The 18,377-nt window shown below is 42.6% G+C and overlaps 1 protein-coding gene across 1 annotated transcript; it reads left to right on the top strand.

Moving 5' to 3' along the window:
• The first annotated feature begins 3,291 nt into the window (after positions 1-3,291).
• LOC116512386 (solute carrier family 22 member 23-like) lies at positions 3,292-17,346 on the top strand. The gene is made up of 5 exons (XM_032222850.1): positions 3,292-3,339; positions 6,630-6,948; positions 10,821-10,853; positions 13,158-13,281; positions 16,949-17,346. The coding sequence occupies exons 1-5, from the start codon at positions 3,292-3,294 to the stop codon at positions 17,304-17,306; spliced, it is 882 nt and encodes a 293-aa protein (XP_032078741.1). The 3' UTR covers positions 17,307-17,346.
• Positions 17,347-18,377: the final 1,031 nt, after the last annotated feature.

The raw sequence follows: 18,377 nt of genomic DNA, 5'->3' as shown, positions 1-18,377 counted from the left end.
GGCAGAGGATTATTACAATGAAGCAAACAGTTGAAGAAGAACAACATGCACTGGCTGATTATTTAAAAGAAAGTCAAGACATCTATTATCGAAGTAAAGAGCAAAATCTACTGAAGCCCAACAGACAAACAGAATACAGAAAGATGTGATAAACAAGAATGGAGTTTGCAGAACAAAGCACTGCATGGTCATTTCTGGAAAAATAAAAGATAAGTGGACAGGGAACAAACTTGGTTATGGTTAAAAACATGTACATTAAGAAAGAAACAGAGTCACTATCCTGGCTGCGCAAGAACAGCTATCCGCACAAATGCCATTAAGCCAAAATCGAAAATCCTCTGATGATGCCAAATGCAGACTTTGCAAAGAAGCTGACAAACTGTTGATCACATTCTCAGCTGCTGTAAAAAAATCGCGCAGACTGATTATAAATTGCGGCACAATTCATAGCAGCAATGATCCATTGGAATTTGTGCAAAAATTATAATATTAAAACCGCAACAAACTGGTGGAACATCAGCCTGAAAAGTCACAGAAAATCAGATGGTCAAGATCTTGTGGGATTTCCGTATACAAACCGACAAAATACTGGCGCATAATACACCAGACATCACACTGGTTGAGAAAATAGTCACAATCATAGACATCGCAGTACCAGTGATAGCAGGTCGCCGAGAAGGAACATGAAAAAATCGCAAGATACCAGGACTTAAAAATCGAAATTCAACGACTATGGCACAACCAGCAGTGGTAATTCCAGTGGTAATTGGCACCTGGGTGCTATTCCAAAGCACTGGAATTACATTTAAACAGTTTAAAAATTGACAAAATCACCATCAGTCAAATGCAAAAGCCGCACTGCTTGGATCTGCACGCATATTACGAAAATATGTTACGACGTCCTAGGCCCCTGGGTGGGGCCCGACTAGTAACCAATGCCAAATCCGGCGAAACAACTGGCCGCTGTGATACAATTGTATAATAATAATATAATGAGGAGGAGGAGGAGGAGGAGGAGGAGGAGAGGAGAAGAAAGAGAGAAGAAAAAAGAAGAAGAAGAAGAAGAAGAGAAGAAGAAAAGAAGAAGAAAAGAAGAAGAAGAAGAATCATCTGCCTGCCTTTTCTCTACAATCTTTGCCCCCAATCTTTTGGGCACCAGGATTGGTTCTGTGGAGAGACATTTTTCCGTGGACCGGAGGGGGCGTGGTCTGCATCTAGACCTCTGCTCTAGGGAAAGGGAAAGGTTCCCCTCGCACATATGTGCTAGTCATTCCTGACTCTAGGGGCGGTGCTCATCTCCGTTTCAAAGCCGAAGAGCAGCGCTGCCCGAAGACGTCTCCGTGTCCTGTGGCCAGCATGACTAAATGCCAAAGCACACAGAGCGCTGTTACCTTCCCAGCACTGGGACAAGTAACGCGGCACTAGGATTTGAACCGCCGTACTACCGCCGCCTTTCTGATTGACAGCTCAGCGTCTTAGCCACTGGGCCACCATGTCCCACCCCTGCTCTATAAAGTGCCAAAGCATTACATGTATATTATAACACCAGAATTGCTACTCCTACCATTGTCAGAGACAGTCTGCAGCAGAAAAATTTGTTTTAACAACTGCTGTGCATTTAGCCATCCATTCCACGAGAGTGGCTTTTGTTTGCCTCCTATGATTCCAGTTGAGATGAAGCAAAGACTAAGAAATCTAGTCAAAGGTATACGTGGAGAAGCAGTCCAGTTGTTTTGTTTTGTTTTGAAAAAGTACCTTTGAGACAGCTATGACTAATAACTCCCTGAGTGATTTCAAGGAGTTTGGGAAAGATTTCTAATTTCAACTGTTCAACAGTAGCGGTCCAAAATTGCTCTGCCTTCTGTCCTGCTTATACAAATACGTCTATGCTTTTGTTTGCTAGTTTCATCTTGAAACTTTTTTCAGTGACTCCATTACCAGTATTAAGGTCCCATATAACCTTTACTGCAAAGTTCACGGAAATCTCATTGATAAAATAGGACCATCTAACAGGGAGGAAAGAAATCAGCTAAAATGAATTTTGCATGTAGATGCTTCATTGACAACTGAAGTATCTAAGCTGATAAATAAATTACAACAAAGCTCATTTATTTTTCATAAAAATGATTTTTTTTTCCCTTAGAGTCATCCACCACCGCCTGGGTTAAATTTAAGTAGCATCATAAATGCACACTATTGAACGGATTGAGAGACAGTTCAGTGCAGTGGTTTAAAAGCACCCAGTTAGAAATCAAGAGATGTGCGTTCTAGTCCCCTCCTTGGACATGAAGCCAGCTGGATGATCTTGGGCCAGGCCCTTTCTCTCAGTTCTAAGAAGCAGACAATAGGAAACCACTTCCGAAATCTTGTTGAGAATACAATAGAACCAGAGGTGGGTTCCTACCAGTTTGCACCTATTCGGTAGAACCGGTTTGTCAAATCTACTGAACTGGTTAGGAGAGGTTCCACCAGTGGACCCGGGAAGCAGGCCACAACTACAGAAGAGGTTCCAAAAAATTTTGAACCCACCACTAGTAACACTGCTATCATCTCTCTCCTAGTCCTTCTTTTCACCAGAGTAGACATACCAATAGACCACAGCAGGGCGGGTTCCTGCCAGTTCTAACCTCTTCTATAGAAGAGTTCCACAAATCTACAGTGCCGTTTAGAACCGGTTCCAGCTCCCTCCTCCTGCCTGTCCGCACATCATCAAGATGAAGAGCGAGAGGAGGAATTCTGGGAGTTGAAGTCCACAAGTCTTAAAGCTGTCAAGTTTGAACACCCCTGGGTTTTTTTTTCTAAAGGGTTAGGGGTGCAAGGGTCTTGTAACTTGACAGCTTTAAGACTTGCACACTTCAATGCCAGAGTTCCTGAGCCACATATTGGTTGCTAAGCAAGAGCGTTGTCAAGTGAGTTTCACCACATTTACAAGTTGGCCACGCCCACCCATCACATGGCTGGCAAGCCACTCCCACCCAGTCACATGGCTGGCAAGCCACTCCCACAAAGCAGGCCACACCTACAGAAGAGGTTCTAAAAATTTTAAACCGACCACTGAATAGAACAGAACAGAATAGAATTCTTTATTGGCCAATATGGACACACAAGGAATTCTTTGGTGCATATGCTTTCAGGTACATAAAAGAAAAGATACATTTCACAAATCATAAATACAACTTAATAATAGTCATAGGGTACAAATAAGGAAATAAATCATACTAGGAAACAATATCAATATAAATCGTAAGGATACAAGCAACAAAGTTATCATACAGTCATAAGTGGGAGGAGATGGATGACAGGAACAGTGAGAAGATTAATAGTAATAGTAAATTGCAGGTATTAATTCAGGCAGTCACTAGGTCATGACTGATTTCAAGATACCACTGGTCCCCTCAAAATGAACTGATTTCTTTGTCGCATGATTTTTTACTTAACAATCACTCTGAATGACTGTAACCAAACAACAACTAAAAACAGGATTGGCAGTTGATTTGGGGTTGGCAGGTTGATTTTGGAGACAGGTTGCCCCCTGGCATAATTTTTATGTAAGGCATCTGTTGTGGCTAGCCTTTGGAGCTGCTATCAGTGAGTGGTTTTAGGATGCTCTCGGGATGCAGGATAATGAGCAGCTGTTGCTCGTTAGGTTCTTCTCCTGCAGATAAAAGACTGATGGTGCCACGCCTTAGTGGCAGAAGTCAACGTTCGTCGTTCGTTTTGTTCGTGAGTTCAGTTTCGTTCCTGTTCGAGTTAGTGATTCAAAGAGACACTTGGATAAGTGATTTGCTTTCTGTAAACCTGGTTTGCTGTAAGAGTTTTGTTTTTGCATTTGCTGTGTAACTTTTTGCCAGAGACTTTATCTATGTTTATTTTGGGCTCGCAGCCAGCTTGAGCCGGGACTGATAAATATATTTCCTTTGAAGTTCTGTCTGGCTGTCGTTTGTGAACGAGCGAAGAGGGGGTCAGAACAGGCATCTATTTATCTAAATAGTGAGAATAGTAAACTTCTTTAGGGCCCATATTAGGAATGATTGTATATGCATGTTCATAGATTGGTAACTGCAGCATTAAATGTTCTACCCACATGCCTGATGCTGTTCTCGTATCACTCAGTGGTACCCCTAATACAGAGTCTTTTTTCAACATCCATCCGGCTCCTGTAGGAATAATTCCTTAACAAAAAATAAATCATCCAAATATTTGTTGCTCTTTTGATCGTGTCAACTGATGCGCTAATCTAATGGAAATTGTTCGTTGTGGGAAAGACAAACTGCGCACTACGAAACGAAATAAGATTCTGCGCCATCTAATTGTACATGATTTCTTGCTAGCCTTAGATTCTGCAGTTCTTTGCTAGAGTAGAAAAATGTCCTTTAGTTTAGTATTGAACAGGGAATTCGTTATTTGAATAGAAAATAGAATAGAATTCTTTATTGGCCCAAAACTCTGTTTTTTTTAAAAAATTAAAAGCAAGTTTATAGTCCCTCTTGGTTGTGAACATTGGCTTCCAAGATTTGGTCCATGATCGGTGAAATACGTTGAAAAAAGCAGCTCATTTCTCATGTACATATATTATTTCTTTATTCTGCACTGTCCCTTGTTCTTCCCTGGCTAAGGAGGAGTACAGTAGATTATGCGAACAATGCAGTTCGTGTTATCTGCCTAGAATAACATGTCTTAGAATATTTATAGCTTAATATGAGTTTTCACAGATTTTGATATTTAATACCCGCAGATATTAGACACTAAAGATAAAAAAGATTCCTACGACAGAGAGAGAAAGAGAGAGATATAGACAGACAGACAGACAGACAGAAGAGAGAAAGAAAGAAAGAAAAAAGAAGAAAGAAAAAGAAGAAGAAAGAAAAAAGAAAAGAGTAGAGAGAGATGAAAGAAAAAAAGAAAAAAGGGACGAGAGACAAAAGGAAGGAAAGAGAGAGAGAGAGAGAAAGAAAGAAAGAAAACACATGGCCGGCAAGCCACTCCCACCAGGTCACATGGCCGGCAAGCCACTCCCACAAAGGAGGCCAAACCCACAGAGTAGTTTCCAAAAAATTTTGAAACCCACCACTGTACCAGGTACTACTAATTGCAAATTGCAACTGCTCCGTGCCAAAATTTGCTTAGATTCATGTGGAACAATAATTTTTCTCAATATAGATTATTGAATAGAATTAGTGTTCCATTATGAATCTAAGCAAATCTTTGGGAGTGCATTCATGTGTAGTTGTCTTGTAGCAGGTTGCATAGTTATCGCGACTGTGTCTTTTTCCACAGGAGAGAGACCTCTCATGTAGGGAGTTTGAACCGCGTGGCGCTGTAGCTTGCGTGTCAAGTCTTGGCATGTAGAGGTTACATACCAAGGTCTCCTAGTTGGTTCTAGAACAATACTGGTATGATAAAGCTAAATTTGTCCTGTTCTGACATGGGCTTCCCCAAAAAGCACGAGGCACTGTCCTGATCCCCGACAAAGCCCCTTTTATTAAACAAATGTGAATTCCTCTCATTCACATTCAGCCAAGGCCTAGCAAAAAGTCTTTCAAAGGAATATTTATGACCACAGACCTTATCTAGCTTGGAAAGCTGCCATGTCAATATTTCCCAAATGAGGCGCTGTGCAAGGAAAGACCAGGCACAGAGTCTCTGAGATTCACGGACAGATCTTCACACTCCTGAAATGAATCTAATGACCGAATGTACAAATTGTTTTCTGCAGAAGCCCACTCCCTTTCGCTCCTCTTTTATTCCTATGGGAGGGGCCATTCACCGTCCACCTGTGGCTTTACTCCCAAGTCGACCCCGATTTCTGAGCTGTTCTTTTCTTCCGGCAGCTCTGCACATGTGCACACTGGGAACAGGCTCCAGCTGTTCCTCTGCCTCACTGCTTCTGGCTCCGTAGGCACCTGATCACTGCCAGGGGGCCTCGGCCCCATCTCTGCCTCCGATGCATAGCTCTCATCCGAGTCTTCCCAGCCTTCAGGACTGGCCCATGCTCAGTGGTGGGTTTCAAAAAATTTTGGAACCTACTCTGTGGTGTGGCCTCCTTTGTGGGAGTGGCTTGCCGGTCATGTGACCTGGTGGGAGTGGCTTGCTGGCCATGTGTTCTCTCTCTCTCTCTCTCTCTCTCTCTGTCTTTCCTTCCTTTGTCTCTCTGTCCTTTTTTTCTTTTTTTCTTTCATCTCTCTCTCACTCTTTTTCTTTCTTTTTTCTTCTTTCTTTCTTTCTTCCTCTCCTCTCTCTCCTCTCTCTCTCCTCTCCCCCCCCCCTCTCTCTCTCTCTCCTCTCTGTCTCTCTCTCTCTGTGTGGCCGTGGTGGGTTTCAAAAATTTTTGGAACCTCTTCTGTAGGTGTGGCCTGCTTTCTGGGTCCACTGGTGGAACCTCTTCTAACTGGTTCGGTAGATTTGACGAACCGGTTCTACCGAATAGGTGCGAACTGGCAGGAACCCACCTCTGCCCATGCTCCTCCCCAACCTCCTCACTGTCCAATTACTGCCAGTTCTGCTGACTGCTGGCGGGCCACAACAGGTCCTGACATCCAAGCAACTGGGAGGAATACATTATTTAGGGCCCTTCTCGTCCCCCCACCTGACTTTTAAAAGGAAACCTATTTCTTTGGGATTGGGCTAAGTCCCACCTGATAATCCTAAATAATCATTTACTGTGCAGTCGTAAAAGGAATGGTTCCTGTTATTTGTCTCATGTTGTCTCCCACAGGCTGACTGGATACGGAATACACCACTGCTTTGCAAAGAGTATGATGGGTCATGAAGAAATGATGTCCTTCACCAACAATTTTTATGCAGACTATTACACCATGGCCAGCATCACTCTGGTGTCCTGCCTGGCCATGTGCCCAGTGGTTGGTTTTCTCGGAAGAAGAGGGGGTCTCCTGCTCTTCATGATCCTTACTGCTCTGGCGTCTCTTTTACAACTGGGCCTTCTCAACTGTGAGTGTCAGCATCGAACTGTTGCAAAGTTTAGTGCAGATTCACGGAGCCCTGACTTTACCCACAGGGTTTCCAGTTTATGAGCTGTGATGGCGCAGTGGTTAGAGTGCAGTACTGCAGGCTACTTCTGTTGACTGCCGGCTGCCTGCAATTTGGCAGTTCAAATCTCACCAGGCTCAAGGGTTGACTCAGCCTTCCATCCTTCCGAGGTTGGTAAAATGAGGACCCAGGTTGTTGGGGGCAATATGCTGACTCTATAAACCACTTAGAGAGAGCTGTAAAGCAGTATATAAGTCTAGGTGCTGTTGCTATATATAAAACTGAACATAATGAGAAAGGGAAAAATAGGTGTCACAAGACTCAAGAATTTAGATCCGGAACTGGCTGAGGAACTCTGGGAGTTGAAGTCCACAAGTCTTAAAGTTGCCAAGGTTGGAGGCCACTGCCCTACATGACCAAACCATCAACATACTCTTGTCATGCTGTTCATTCACTGAATCAGTCACTATCCACTCAACCCTGGCTCAATCTCTTCTTCTTTTCCATCCATGCTAAGGACCCCTATTTCCACTGGGTTCAATTTACATTGTATTTCCCTTTACCCTGCCCTGTTTTCACGTATAGTAAAGCAGAAGCCAGTTCTAACATGTAGCCATTTTTTTTACTTCTTTCGATAGCCTTTCATTTCTCACATCAGAATGCCTATTACCAAATACTGCATCTCTACACTTGTATATCACCGGGTTGGTTTAGATATTTTGGTCAGGGTACCACAAATGCCAGTTTTACCCCAAGTATGGCAAACTACACTACCACCTTATAAGCCAATCAGTGGTGGGATTCAAATAATTTACCAACCAGTTCTCTGCCCTAACGACCAGCTGGGTAGGCGGGGCTCAGTGGTCATGTGATCATGTGGGCGTGGCCAAGTCAATGGGCGCTTCGTCTTAGCTGTTACAATGGTAATAAGGGTTAACCGGAGAGGCAGTTTCTGTTAGCAGGGCAATCAAGATGAGGCTAGAAACAACACCAGAATGTTTCCTTCCTGCCTTCCTTACAGGATTAGCCCTGTAAAGTGGAAAGAAACAAAAGGAGATTTCTTCCAACAACCGGTTCTCTGAACTACTTAGAAAGTTAACAACCGGTTCTCCTGAATAGGTGCGAACTGGCTGAATCCCATCACTGAAGCCAATATACTGACATCCCACTAGCTAGAAGGCTCATGCAGTGCGCTGACTCCAAATGCTGCCTTCTGAGAGAAAGAGCAAAGTACAATCTGATAGTTGTGCCCTGTGTAATTGGGGTTTTATGTCCTGCAACCTGCTAGTTATAACCATCTCTTTTTTTATTCAAGGTTATCATTTCCTGTAGGTCAGTTGCACAATTTAGAATCAGAGCAGTGACGTGCGGTGAGGTTTATGACTGGTGAGGCAGCAATTTGTTTAGACTTGTGGACTTCAGACTCCCAGAATTCCACAGCCAGGCATGCTCAGTTCCGATTTAAAGCGACAGCATTTGTTTTCCTCCTTTGCTAAATAAGTTTCCTTCTTTCTTTTTCTTTTTCTTCTCCCTTCCCCTCCTTCCTCCCTCTCTCAAACACACACACACACACACAAAGTTGCACCAGGAGGATGAAGTTTGAATTCCTCCCCCTCCTTCCGACCCACACACGTACCTTTCTCAGCTGTTTCAGAGAGGATTTCAACTCAGCTCTTGCCTGCCATCATGAAAAGAAAAAAAAATGTAAAAGGAAAAAGGCAAGAGCTGAGGTCAGGCTGGGCTAGTTGCTGCCAGAGTCACCGTGTGGATGACTCTGCTTAACTGTTTAAAAAAGCCTCTAAAAAAGCACCCTCTACAGGAGGAGGCGGGAGAACCACGTGCCTCATCTACATCAGGAATTTTTCGGCTTTTAACCCTTGCTTAACTCTGCTCGAGTGATCATAAAACGCCAGACTAGATGAGGCACATCGTTCTCCCGCCTCCTCCTGTAGAGGGAGCTTTTTAAGAGGCTTTTTTAAACAGTTAAGCAGAGTCATCCACACGGTGACTCTGGCAGCAACTAGCTCAGCCTGACCTCAGCTCTTGCCTTTTTCCTTTTACATTTTTTTTTCTTTTCAGGATGACATTGGTGAGGCTCTGCCTCCCCTGCCTCCCCTTACTGCACGTCCCTGTCACATATATAGCCAAATCTTGGGTCTCTGCAAGATTCATTTTCTAGCCTACTCTGTGTCTAGTTTGGGTAAATTCAGAGATTGAGGAGAAAGAAAACATTGGCTGATGACACATTTCCATCTCTGCCAGAACTATCCTGGGATTTACTGATTATGCTACTTTTAATGGAAAGCATCTCAACTCCTGTTGCGTTAATTTGAATTTGGCTGAGAATAGCAGATGCCGAGATCACAAGATCCCACAAGATCCTATTAGCAGGTCATAGTGACTCAGATTCACCTTTAACCTCTACTTTTAATCCAATATCATTTTCCTTTTTTTTTTTGAAGCCTAAATTAATGTTGGCCTTGTGTGACTTTAAGTAATGCCTCTGAGATTGTAATGATCAGGTAATTCTGTCCATGCAGATATAATGAAATATGGCATCAGGCATTTAGAAGGCATATTTTAGCAAAAGCTCCATGCAATTTATGCCTACAATCAAACTTTGAACACACCACTTTCAGTTCTTAGCAGATGGATAAGGGTGATTTTTTTTCTGGATTTGGAAGCCAAGGAGGATTGTAGGCATTTCATACATGAAAGGAAGAAGGAAGAGCATTATAGAGTCTCAGCCTGTTGGGGAGACTGGAAACATTTCTTTGGAAAAAGACAGTAACAAATAACTTCCATTCCGTTTCTCAACTGCATGGATGTTATCTGTGAAGATACACAGGTCAAGCTTAAACTTCAAGGAAATGTTATTTTGATTTTAAAATGCTCATCTTCTATGAATCACTAGGATGGAACTTTGGATTTCATATCATATCCCTCTTCATATAAATGCAAACGACAGCAAAGCAGCTCTGTAAAATTTTATATCTGGTTATGAGCCGTGGTGGCACAGTGGTTAGAATGCAGTACTACAGACTAGTTCTGCTGACTGCCAGCTGCCAGAAGTTTGGCAGTTCGATTCTCACCGGCTCAAGGTTGATTCAGCCTTCGACCCTTTTGCGGGGAGTAAAATGACCCAGATTGTTGAGGGCAATATGCTGACTGCGGAAACCTCTTAGAGAGGGCTGTATAAAGCACTGTGAAGTGGTTTATAAGTCTTAAGTGCTATTGCAATATTACATAGCAATATGTATATGTTACATATCTGTATATAACATACATAACGTTGCATAAAATAATATTGAAATAATCCAAAGATGTCTTGAGAAACAGGAAAAGAATTGGAGATCATGTTTCTTGAACGCATTCAAGAAGGATTGAGTCTTAACATTTACAATAACAGGATTTTGTGAGACTCCAGTAAACTTGCCTAAAAATCTTAAGAGTTTTCTTTTTTTTAAACTGAATTTGTTTCTATCTGTATTCTCTCTCTATTTTCCCTACATTATCAATATAAAAGCTTTTGTTGAGACTTTGCATTAATTCTAAGCCTGGAATCTTCCACTATTGTGCAGTTCATTGTTATCATCTCATTAGGATTTTTATTGGGAATTGGAAATTAAAACGGCAGGCCAGGGAAAAAGATGTATTTCCGCTTTATCAAATCATTAAACAACAAATGTGCTGGGGTAGTTAGAGGAGCAATTCTACACTGTAATTTTTTTTTTAAAACAACTGCAACTGGATGTGTGTTTTTCCTCATATGTTCTTTTTTCTTTTCTTTTTCTGTTTCCCATGTTTTCATCATCTTATCGTTCGGAATCCAGTGATAGGAAAATACAGTCAACTTCCAGACTCAGGTATCATTTCCAGATCATTTAGAATGTGATTTAATTAATGTTAGTGAACTTTCTTGAGCCTATTGAGCCGAGGTGGCGCAGTGGTTAAATGCAGCACTGCAGGCTACTTCAGCTGACTGCAGTTCGGCTGTTCAAATCTCACCGGGCTCAAGGTTGACTCAGCCTTCCATCCTTCCGATGGTAAAAATGAGGACCCGGATTGTTGTTGGGGGCAATATGCTGACTCTGTAAACCGCTTAGAGAGGGCTGAAAGCCCTGTGAAGCGGTATATAAGTCTTATTGCTATTGCTATCTTGGTCTGGGGAAGAGGTGGTATTCAGCAGGTTCTGACCGGTTCTGGAGAACCGGTAGTGGAAATTTTGAGTAGTTCAGAGAACCGGTGAATACCACCTCTAACTTGCCCCACCCACATCTATTCTCTACCTCCCAAGTCCCAGCTGATTGGGAGGAAATGGGGATTTTGCAGTAACCTTTCCCAGGAGTGGGTTGGGAATGGAGATTTTACAGTATCCTTCCCCTGTCATGCCCACCAAGCCACACCCACCAAGCCACACCCACAGAAATGGTAGTAAAAAAAATGTGACTCCCACCACTGGTCTGGGGGCATTATAGAGCCGAGGTGGCGCAGTGGTTAGAGTGCAGTACTGCAGGCCACTTCAGCTGACTGCTATCTGCAGTTCGGCGGTTCAAATCTCACCGGCTCAAGGTTGACTCAGCCTTCCATCCTTCCGAGGTGGGTGAAATGAGGACCCAGACTGTGGGGGCGATAGGCTGACTCTGTAAACCGCTTAGAGAGGGCTGAAAGCCCTATGGAGCGGTATATAAGTCTAACTGCTATTTCAACCCTTTTAAGCACAATTAGCTAATTTTGAAGAAATACTATTTCACCCATTTAATATCTATTGTTATTGTATTTTAACTTCCCCAACAAGCATGTTTTTAAATCAGGGGTGAACAGGCATAAATCTTATTGGTCAAGGCCACACATCCCCAAAGCTTCCACAAAATTTCAGGTTAACAAAACAGAGGGAAGCATCAGACATATGGGGAACAACTACAATATCTGTAATATCAATGTGACATTTTTTTTTAATCAAATGTAAATTGAAATGAATCAAGTTTAGACTTTGCCCTAGCTGAGTCTCCTTTTGGAGGACATCCTTGGGCAGCCCCGCCTCCTAAATTTGGACAGCCTTGATTTTAATGGTATGGGAATATCTATTCCTTGAGCCCAAAGGTGTATTTTACCTGCATGTGTTAACTATGTCCTGTTTTTTTTCTCTCTTTTAGACTAATTATAATTACATAGGAATTGGAGGTCATTTTTCTTTTCAATGCCATGCATGATAAAGGCAGGTTTATCTCTCCATACTTCAGATAAGAGAGAGATAAAAGAGCCAATTTGGTGCTATGATTAAGGTGCTGGCTTAGAAACCAGAACACTGTGAGTTCTAGTCCTGCCTTAGACATGAACCCAACTGGGTGACCTTGGGCCAGTCATATCTTCTCAAGTCTGGGAAGAAAGCAATGGCAAGCCACTTCCAAAAACCTTGCCAAAAGAACTACAGCCATTTCTAACCTTCAATTAAGCTTATCTTCCAGCAAATTATTAAGTCCAAACAAACCGCTTATTCCAATTATTCCTCTTGTAACTCATTAATAATCAATGCTGTTGTAGAGCGATCTTAAGCTCCGTAGTTTGTTTGTTAATTTACGATTCATCCCCGCCTTCAAGACTCCGGCGCCATTTTATCTTCTGTCTCTTTAGTTTTAATAGAAGGAATTTTTTTTTAAAAAAACCGAGCTAAAGTTTAAATGTACCTACAGTTGTAGATTCTCCGGTATTTGCTCTGCCTGCTTTTTGCTCAGAAGTAAATCAAACATTGTGCAGGGGCTGTCGTGAGCCTTGGTTTATGCTATAAAGCAGAATGAGTCCCGGGCGCGGAGTGTGCCGAGCTGCAGGGTGGCTCACACCTTCCACACCCCAGAATTATCTCCTGGGTGGGGGGCGTTAATGGAGCTCTTCCCAAGCTCAGCAGCTCTCCCCCTTCCTCTTCACCCGAGGAAAGGGTTATCAATCTGTCAGACGGCGGATGTACGCTGTCGAAACAGTGTTACGCGATCTCGGGGCTGGAGCTTCTCAAGAGAGCCGTTCTTCAGGCTGCACGGAGCCACTCTTCATGACAGTCTCCTAAATGTGTACAGGGGCCAACTGTTGTAGTTGGTAGAGGGGCACGTTAAACAAGGGGGAGCTGTCAGTCCTTGAGAGAGAATGCGAATGACGTTTTGCATGTTTCCAAACAGGTATGAGTGACACCGTAAAGGACAAATTCTCCATTACGTTTTCCATCGTGGGGATGTTCTCATCGCACGCAGTTGGAAGCCTGAGTGTATTCTTCTGCGCAGAGATCACCCCAACTGTAATAAGGTATTTAAACAAGAGTTCATTCTAGGAACAGAAGACGTTTTGAAGTTCCATCCTTATGTATAGACATTGATCCTCTGATCAACTAGTTTTAGGAGTAGACATTTTGGGGGCAAACCTCCAAAAACTAGTAAGGACATTGTTTTGTTTTGTTGTTTGCATACCACTTGTGATTAGTCCATACAGTCGCTTTGATCCCTAAAGCTAATGAAAGGAAAACAGACTAGTTAGTTATAGTTTATAGTTTTATTGATTTGTATGCCGCCCACTCCCGAAGGACTCCGGACGGCTTACAATAAAACAAGGGAGGGGGATAATACACAAACAACATACAACAGTCACAATTTCCGGGGGACCGGATATTTCAAGAGCCCCCGGCCTGCTGGAGCAGCCATTGGTGGCTTTGCGGAAGGCCGGGAGGGTAGTAAGGGTCCGGATCTCCACGGGGAGCTCGTTCCAGAGGGCTGGTACTGCAACAGAGAAGGCTCTCCCCCGGGGAGTCGCCAGCCGACATTCCCATTTGAAACACTTCTCAATCTCTTTGCCCAGATCGGAATCTGGGCAAAAGGAACAAAATTGAAATTGTCTCAGCTAAAGAGTCTGTTCTTCTTAGCTTCACTGAAAGAACTTGCCTCATTGTTTCAACGAAGCTTATCAGTATGTGATGTGATAAGGACTGTGCTTTTCATCTGGCTTGCTGATTTGGGTGGAGAGAGTGATTGCTCAAGGTCATCCAGCTGGCTTCTGTCCTAGGGGAGGACCAGAACTTGGCTCTCCCTATTTCTAGTCAAGCATCTTTAGCACTATACCACATTTTCTCTCTTCATTCGGATAGAAAAACCGGGATTTCTTTTGCCCTTTATTTATTACTTGGGCAAAGAGGGACAAGCAGAAAATCAAAGGAAGCTGAGAAAGAGAATCATTCTCAAGTAATTTCAGAGAGTGAGAGAGATAGCACCCAGAATGTGTGAGAGAATAATTCCTGAAATTATTTGGGAGTGATTTTCATCCATATTCCATATCCCATTGAAGCATATGTATATATTCCATGAAAGTTTAGGAGCAGCTTTTAGAAACTCCCTAAAGTGTGAATATATAAATAAAAACATTTTCACCAAAAGGCCTATTGTAGAATCCCGACAGAGCCAATATATTTGTAGAGATTCCTGATTTTAAGCACTACTAGGAAACAAGAGATAATAAATTCCACAGACTGAATTTTAGGAGATGAAACTGTGATCACTTGATCTCGAGAGGATTGTTACAGAGAGATAAAAGAAAGATGGAGAAAGGGGCAGATACATTTATTTGGTGTCTTCCTTCCTTAAAAAAAAAAAAAACTTTGGAGGCTGACCTTAGATAAAAGATAAGTAAATTTAGACACAACAAAATTCATGGATAGTATGGAAAATGTGGATAGAAATTGTTCTGTTTCCCACTGTTTGATCAAAGAATGATTTCATTCTGAATAATGTGTTGAATCCCAAGAGGCACACTTAGAAATTTTTTTTTTTTAGAAATCAGTGTCATTAAAGCCCTCTATCATTGTGTATTTGTTATATTGGACAGAATTGTCATTGTTCTACACATTCATGTGTACTTAATTCATTAGCTAAAAGAAACATTTTTCAAAAACGATAGCTCCTGAAGGACTTCCAAATTTATAGTGGATATAAAATGTGACAGTGAAAAGGGAGCAGACAGAAGTCTGTCATCAGTATATCTTTTTCAGTAACCCGGCTCCCTGCCTTTATATTTCTTATAAAATAAACTTGAGGAAAGGTTGCTCTCTAGCGATAACACAAAGAATTACGTGTTCCAGGTTTCTGTTTTTCGTAGGCTAGAAAACAAAGGCTGAACAGTGGAAGAGAAGAATAGTTAATGCTTGCTCCAATCTCAATTTCTTGTACATTGCAGATCAATTCTGCTGAAGCCCATATCATCTATTCTAGAAAATGATGAATGTCTATTTGAATAAAAAGTGTATTGTTTTAAGGTATTCTATTAGTTTTTAATAACATATTTACCTATTTTTGGATTGTACTTGATGATAAATGCAGATTTAAAGCAGACAGCGGAACACCTCATTGTGACATCTCCTCATTTCTGCTGATTATGTTAGAACCGAGTGATGAAATAATTTTCACCTACTGTATACACAACTGTTTGGTTTTATGTCCATCTCAGCAACAGGGCTGGCACAATAAGACTTTATTGAGTAAAAATTCATTTGATTTCTGAAAATAATTCTTGAAAGAAACACAACTCTTGCTGCTGTCAATAATTGTCACTTATTGTCACTTATTAACCAATCAGCTACTCCTTTTGCTTTTATAATCCATGCCAATCTTGGCAGAAGGAGACCAACAAGTGAACATAAGTCCTCAGGCTTGGCCATGGTCCATCTTTGGTTCTCTCATGTACTGTGTAACCAAATATTTTAAAAAGTTAATAGTAAGTGGTCTAGTTTCTTGGCTTCTATTGGGGTCAAGGCAGAGGTGGGTTCCTACCAGTTCGCACCTATTCGGTAGAACCGGTTCGTCAAATCTACCGAACCGGTTAGAAGAGGTTTCACCAGTGGACCCGGAAAGCAGGCCACACCTACAGAAGAGGTTCCAAAAATTTTTGAAACCCACCACTGCCACACACACACACACCACCAGACACACACACAGAGAGAGACAGACAGACTGACAGAGAGAGAGAGAGAAAGAAAGGAAAAGAAATAAAGAAAAAAGAAAAGAGTGAAGAGAGAGAGAGAAAAAAGAAAAAGGGACAGAGAGACAAAAGGAAGGAGAGAGAGAGAGAGAAAACACATGGCCGGCAAGCCACTCCCACCAGGTCACATGGCCAGCAAGCCACTCCCACCAGGTCACATGGCCGGCAAGCCACTCCCACAAAGGAGGCCACGCCCACAGAATAGTTTCCAAAAAATTTTGAAACCCACCACTGGGTCAAGGATATCATTGGGTGATTTTTTATATTCCGGGCTAGATGCTGGAAAAATGGTTTGGGACCACTAGTTGCCATCATTATTATAATTCAGTTAAGTAATTAAAGGGTTCTTTTCCATGGATATTCCTCTTATACTTTTATTGCAATCCTCCAACGATTGCAAATTGTGTTGAGTTTTTTTAGCGTTAAAAACATTTTTATATATTTGGCGTTAAACAAAAGTATTAGATAAAGTAATTTGTAATTTTGTAATTACTTTATTTGTATGCCGCCCTTTTCCCTGAGGGGACTCAGGGCGGCTCACAATTCAGGGGGGGGGGAGGACAAACAAGTTACAAACATGAAGACAATACATCATTAAAAGCACAACAGTCATACTATTCGAGTGGGGGTTAAAGTCTTTAGCCCCAGGCCTGTCGGGACAGCCAGATTTAAGGGCTACGCGGAAGGTCTGGAGGGTGGTGAGGGTACGAATCTCCACGGGGAGGTCGTTCCAGAGGGTCGGAGCAGCCACCGAGAAGGCTCTCCTCCGGGTAGTTGCCAGTCGACATTGGCCGGCTGATGGAATTCGGAGGAGGCCTAATAAGTAACCGAATTGAGAGATGAGGGGGAGCCTGAAGCATGAAAACAGATGCTCAAGTGCAGCTATTCTAATGTTGTTACCGTATTGCATGGACAGCTGCCCTATACTGAAGAACTATGCTTCTTTCCGCAGGGGTGGTGGCCTTGGCCTCGTCCTGGCCAGCGCAGGTTTTGGGATGCTGACGGCACCCATTATGGAACTTCACAACCAGAAAGGCTACTTCCTGCACCATGTGATTTTTGCCTGTTGTACCCTCATCTGCATCATCTGCATTCTCCTCTTGCCAGAGAGCAAAAACCAGAACCTGCCGGAGAACATTCCAGATGGTGAACATTACACCCGGCAGCCTCTCATACCGCATAAGAAGGGGGAGCAACCCCTGCTGCTCACGAACTCTGAACTTAAAGATTACTCCGGCCTCCATGATTCGGCAACCGTGAATGATGGGGTGACCGAGATCGTCACTGCCAACGGGATGAAAGCAATGTAGGAGGAGGAGGAGGAGGAGGAGCATTGAGTTGTGGGTTTGCTTCTCGTCCAAGATTACAACCATTGAGAAGAAGGGATGGATACACAGGGAAATTAAGACTCTGCTGCTAAAGCACTTCTAGAAATCTGTGATGGGGATACAAATTGCTTTGAGGCACAGTAATGTGGGGGAAATGCATCTTTAGAAAAACTGGCTGGAGATCACTGTCCATTTTTTTTCCCCTGCCATGAAATAGTTCTATTTATTTTGTCGATTTTCCCCATGAAAGCACTTTATTCTGTTCTTCTTCTCTTGTTGACCATAAACATGAAGCCATGTTACTCTCAAGAAAAGCAGCCATTCCAAGAAAGAAATCATGAGGTGGTATGGTTTGGGTTTCATTTTATTTTTTATTTTTTGTGTTTTTTTTCTAGGGGTATGAGGCATCTCTTGCTGCAACAATGAATTTGTTGGCTACTGGCGTTTTGAGTCATCTTTTTTTCCCCCCTTGATCTCTCCAGATAATTAATATTTCCTCCTTCCAACCTCCTAGTCCTAGCTACTGTGAAAGTGTGTGCCCATAAAACTAAATTCCAACTGCGTTTCAAGGGTTCCACCACAAATGCGCGAACGAAAAAAAGGCGCCTGACTAAACCGCGGTGACAAAACCATGCGACGAATGAGCGACGAATGAGCCCTGAAGCGCGCCGACAACAGCGCGCCGACAGAAGCACGCTGTAACCTAACCCTAAACCTAACCCTAAACCTAACCCTAAACCTAACCCTAAACCTTACCTTAACTTAAATCGCGCTTCTGTCGGCGCGCTGTTGTCGGCGCGCTGTTGTCGACGCGCTTTTGACATCACGGTTTTAGCGCCGCGGTTTTGTCGGCGCGCTTATGACGTTCGCGCTTTTGTTGGGTCACGCTTTTCAAGTAGCAGAAAAAAAAGTTTGGATCAGAAGCCCTGGGGTATTTTTAACAGCTCTTAATTTAGAAGTTGAGGAATCCACGTGTAAATTGCTGTTTACAGTAAAAATAAAAAACACTGCACAAGGAGGTAATTTTTTTTTTCAAGAAGAGGTTAAACGGAT

The sequence above is a fragment of the Thamnophis elegans genome, chromosome 8 (genome assembly GCF_009769535.1).
Source record: "Thamnophis elegans isolate rThaEle1 chromosome 8, rThaEle1.pri, whole genome shotgun sequence".
Classification (NCBI taxonomy): Eukaryota; Metazoa; Chordata; class Lepidosauria; order Squamata; family Colubridae; genus Thamnophis; species Thamnophis elegans.
Note: the sequence above shows the minus strand (reverse complement) of the source record. Positions and strands in the feature narration are given on the sequence as shown.

Coding starts and splice junctions, on each gene's coding strand:
- LOC116512386 (XM_032222850.1), top strand. CDS start 3,292: ATGGATGACAGGAACAGTGAGAAGATTAATAGTAATAGTAAATTGCAG. Junction 3,340..6,629: donor ATAGTAATAGTAAATTGCAG/GTATTAATTCAG, acceptor GATTGGGCTAAG/TCCCACCTGATAATCCTAAA. Junction 6,949..10,820: donor ACAACTGGGCCTTCTCAACT/GTGAGTGTCAGC, acceptor TTCGGAATCCAG/TGATAGGAAAATACAGTCAA.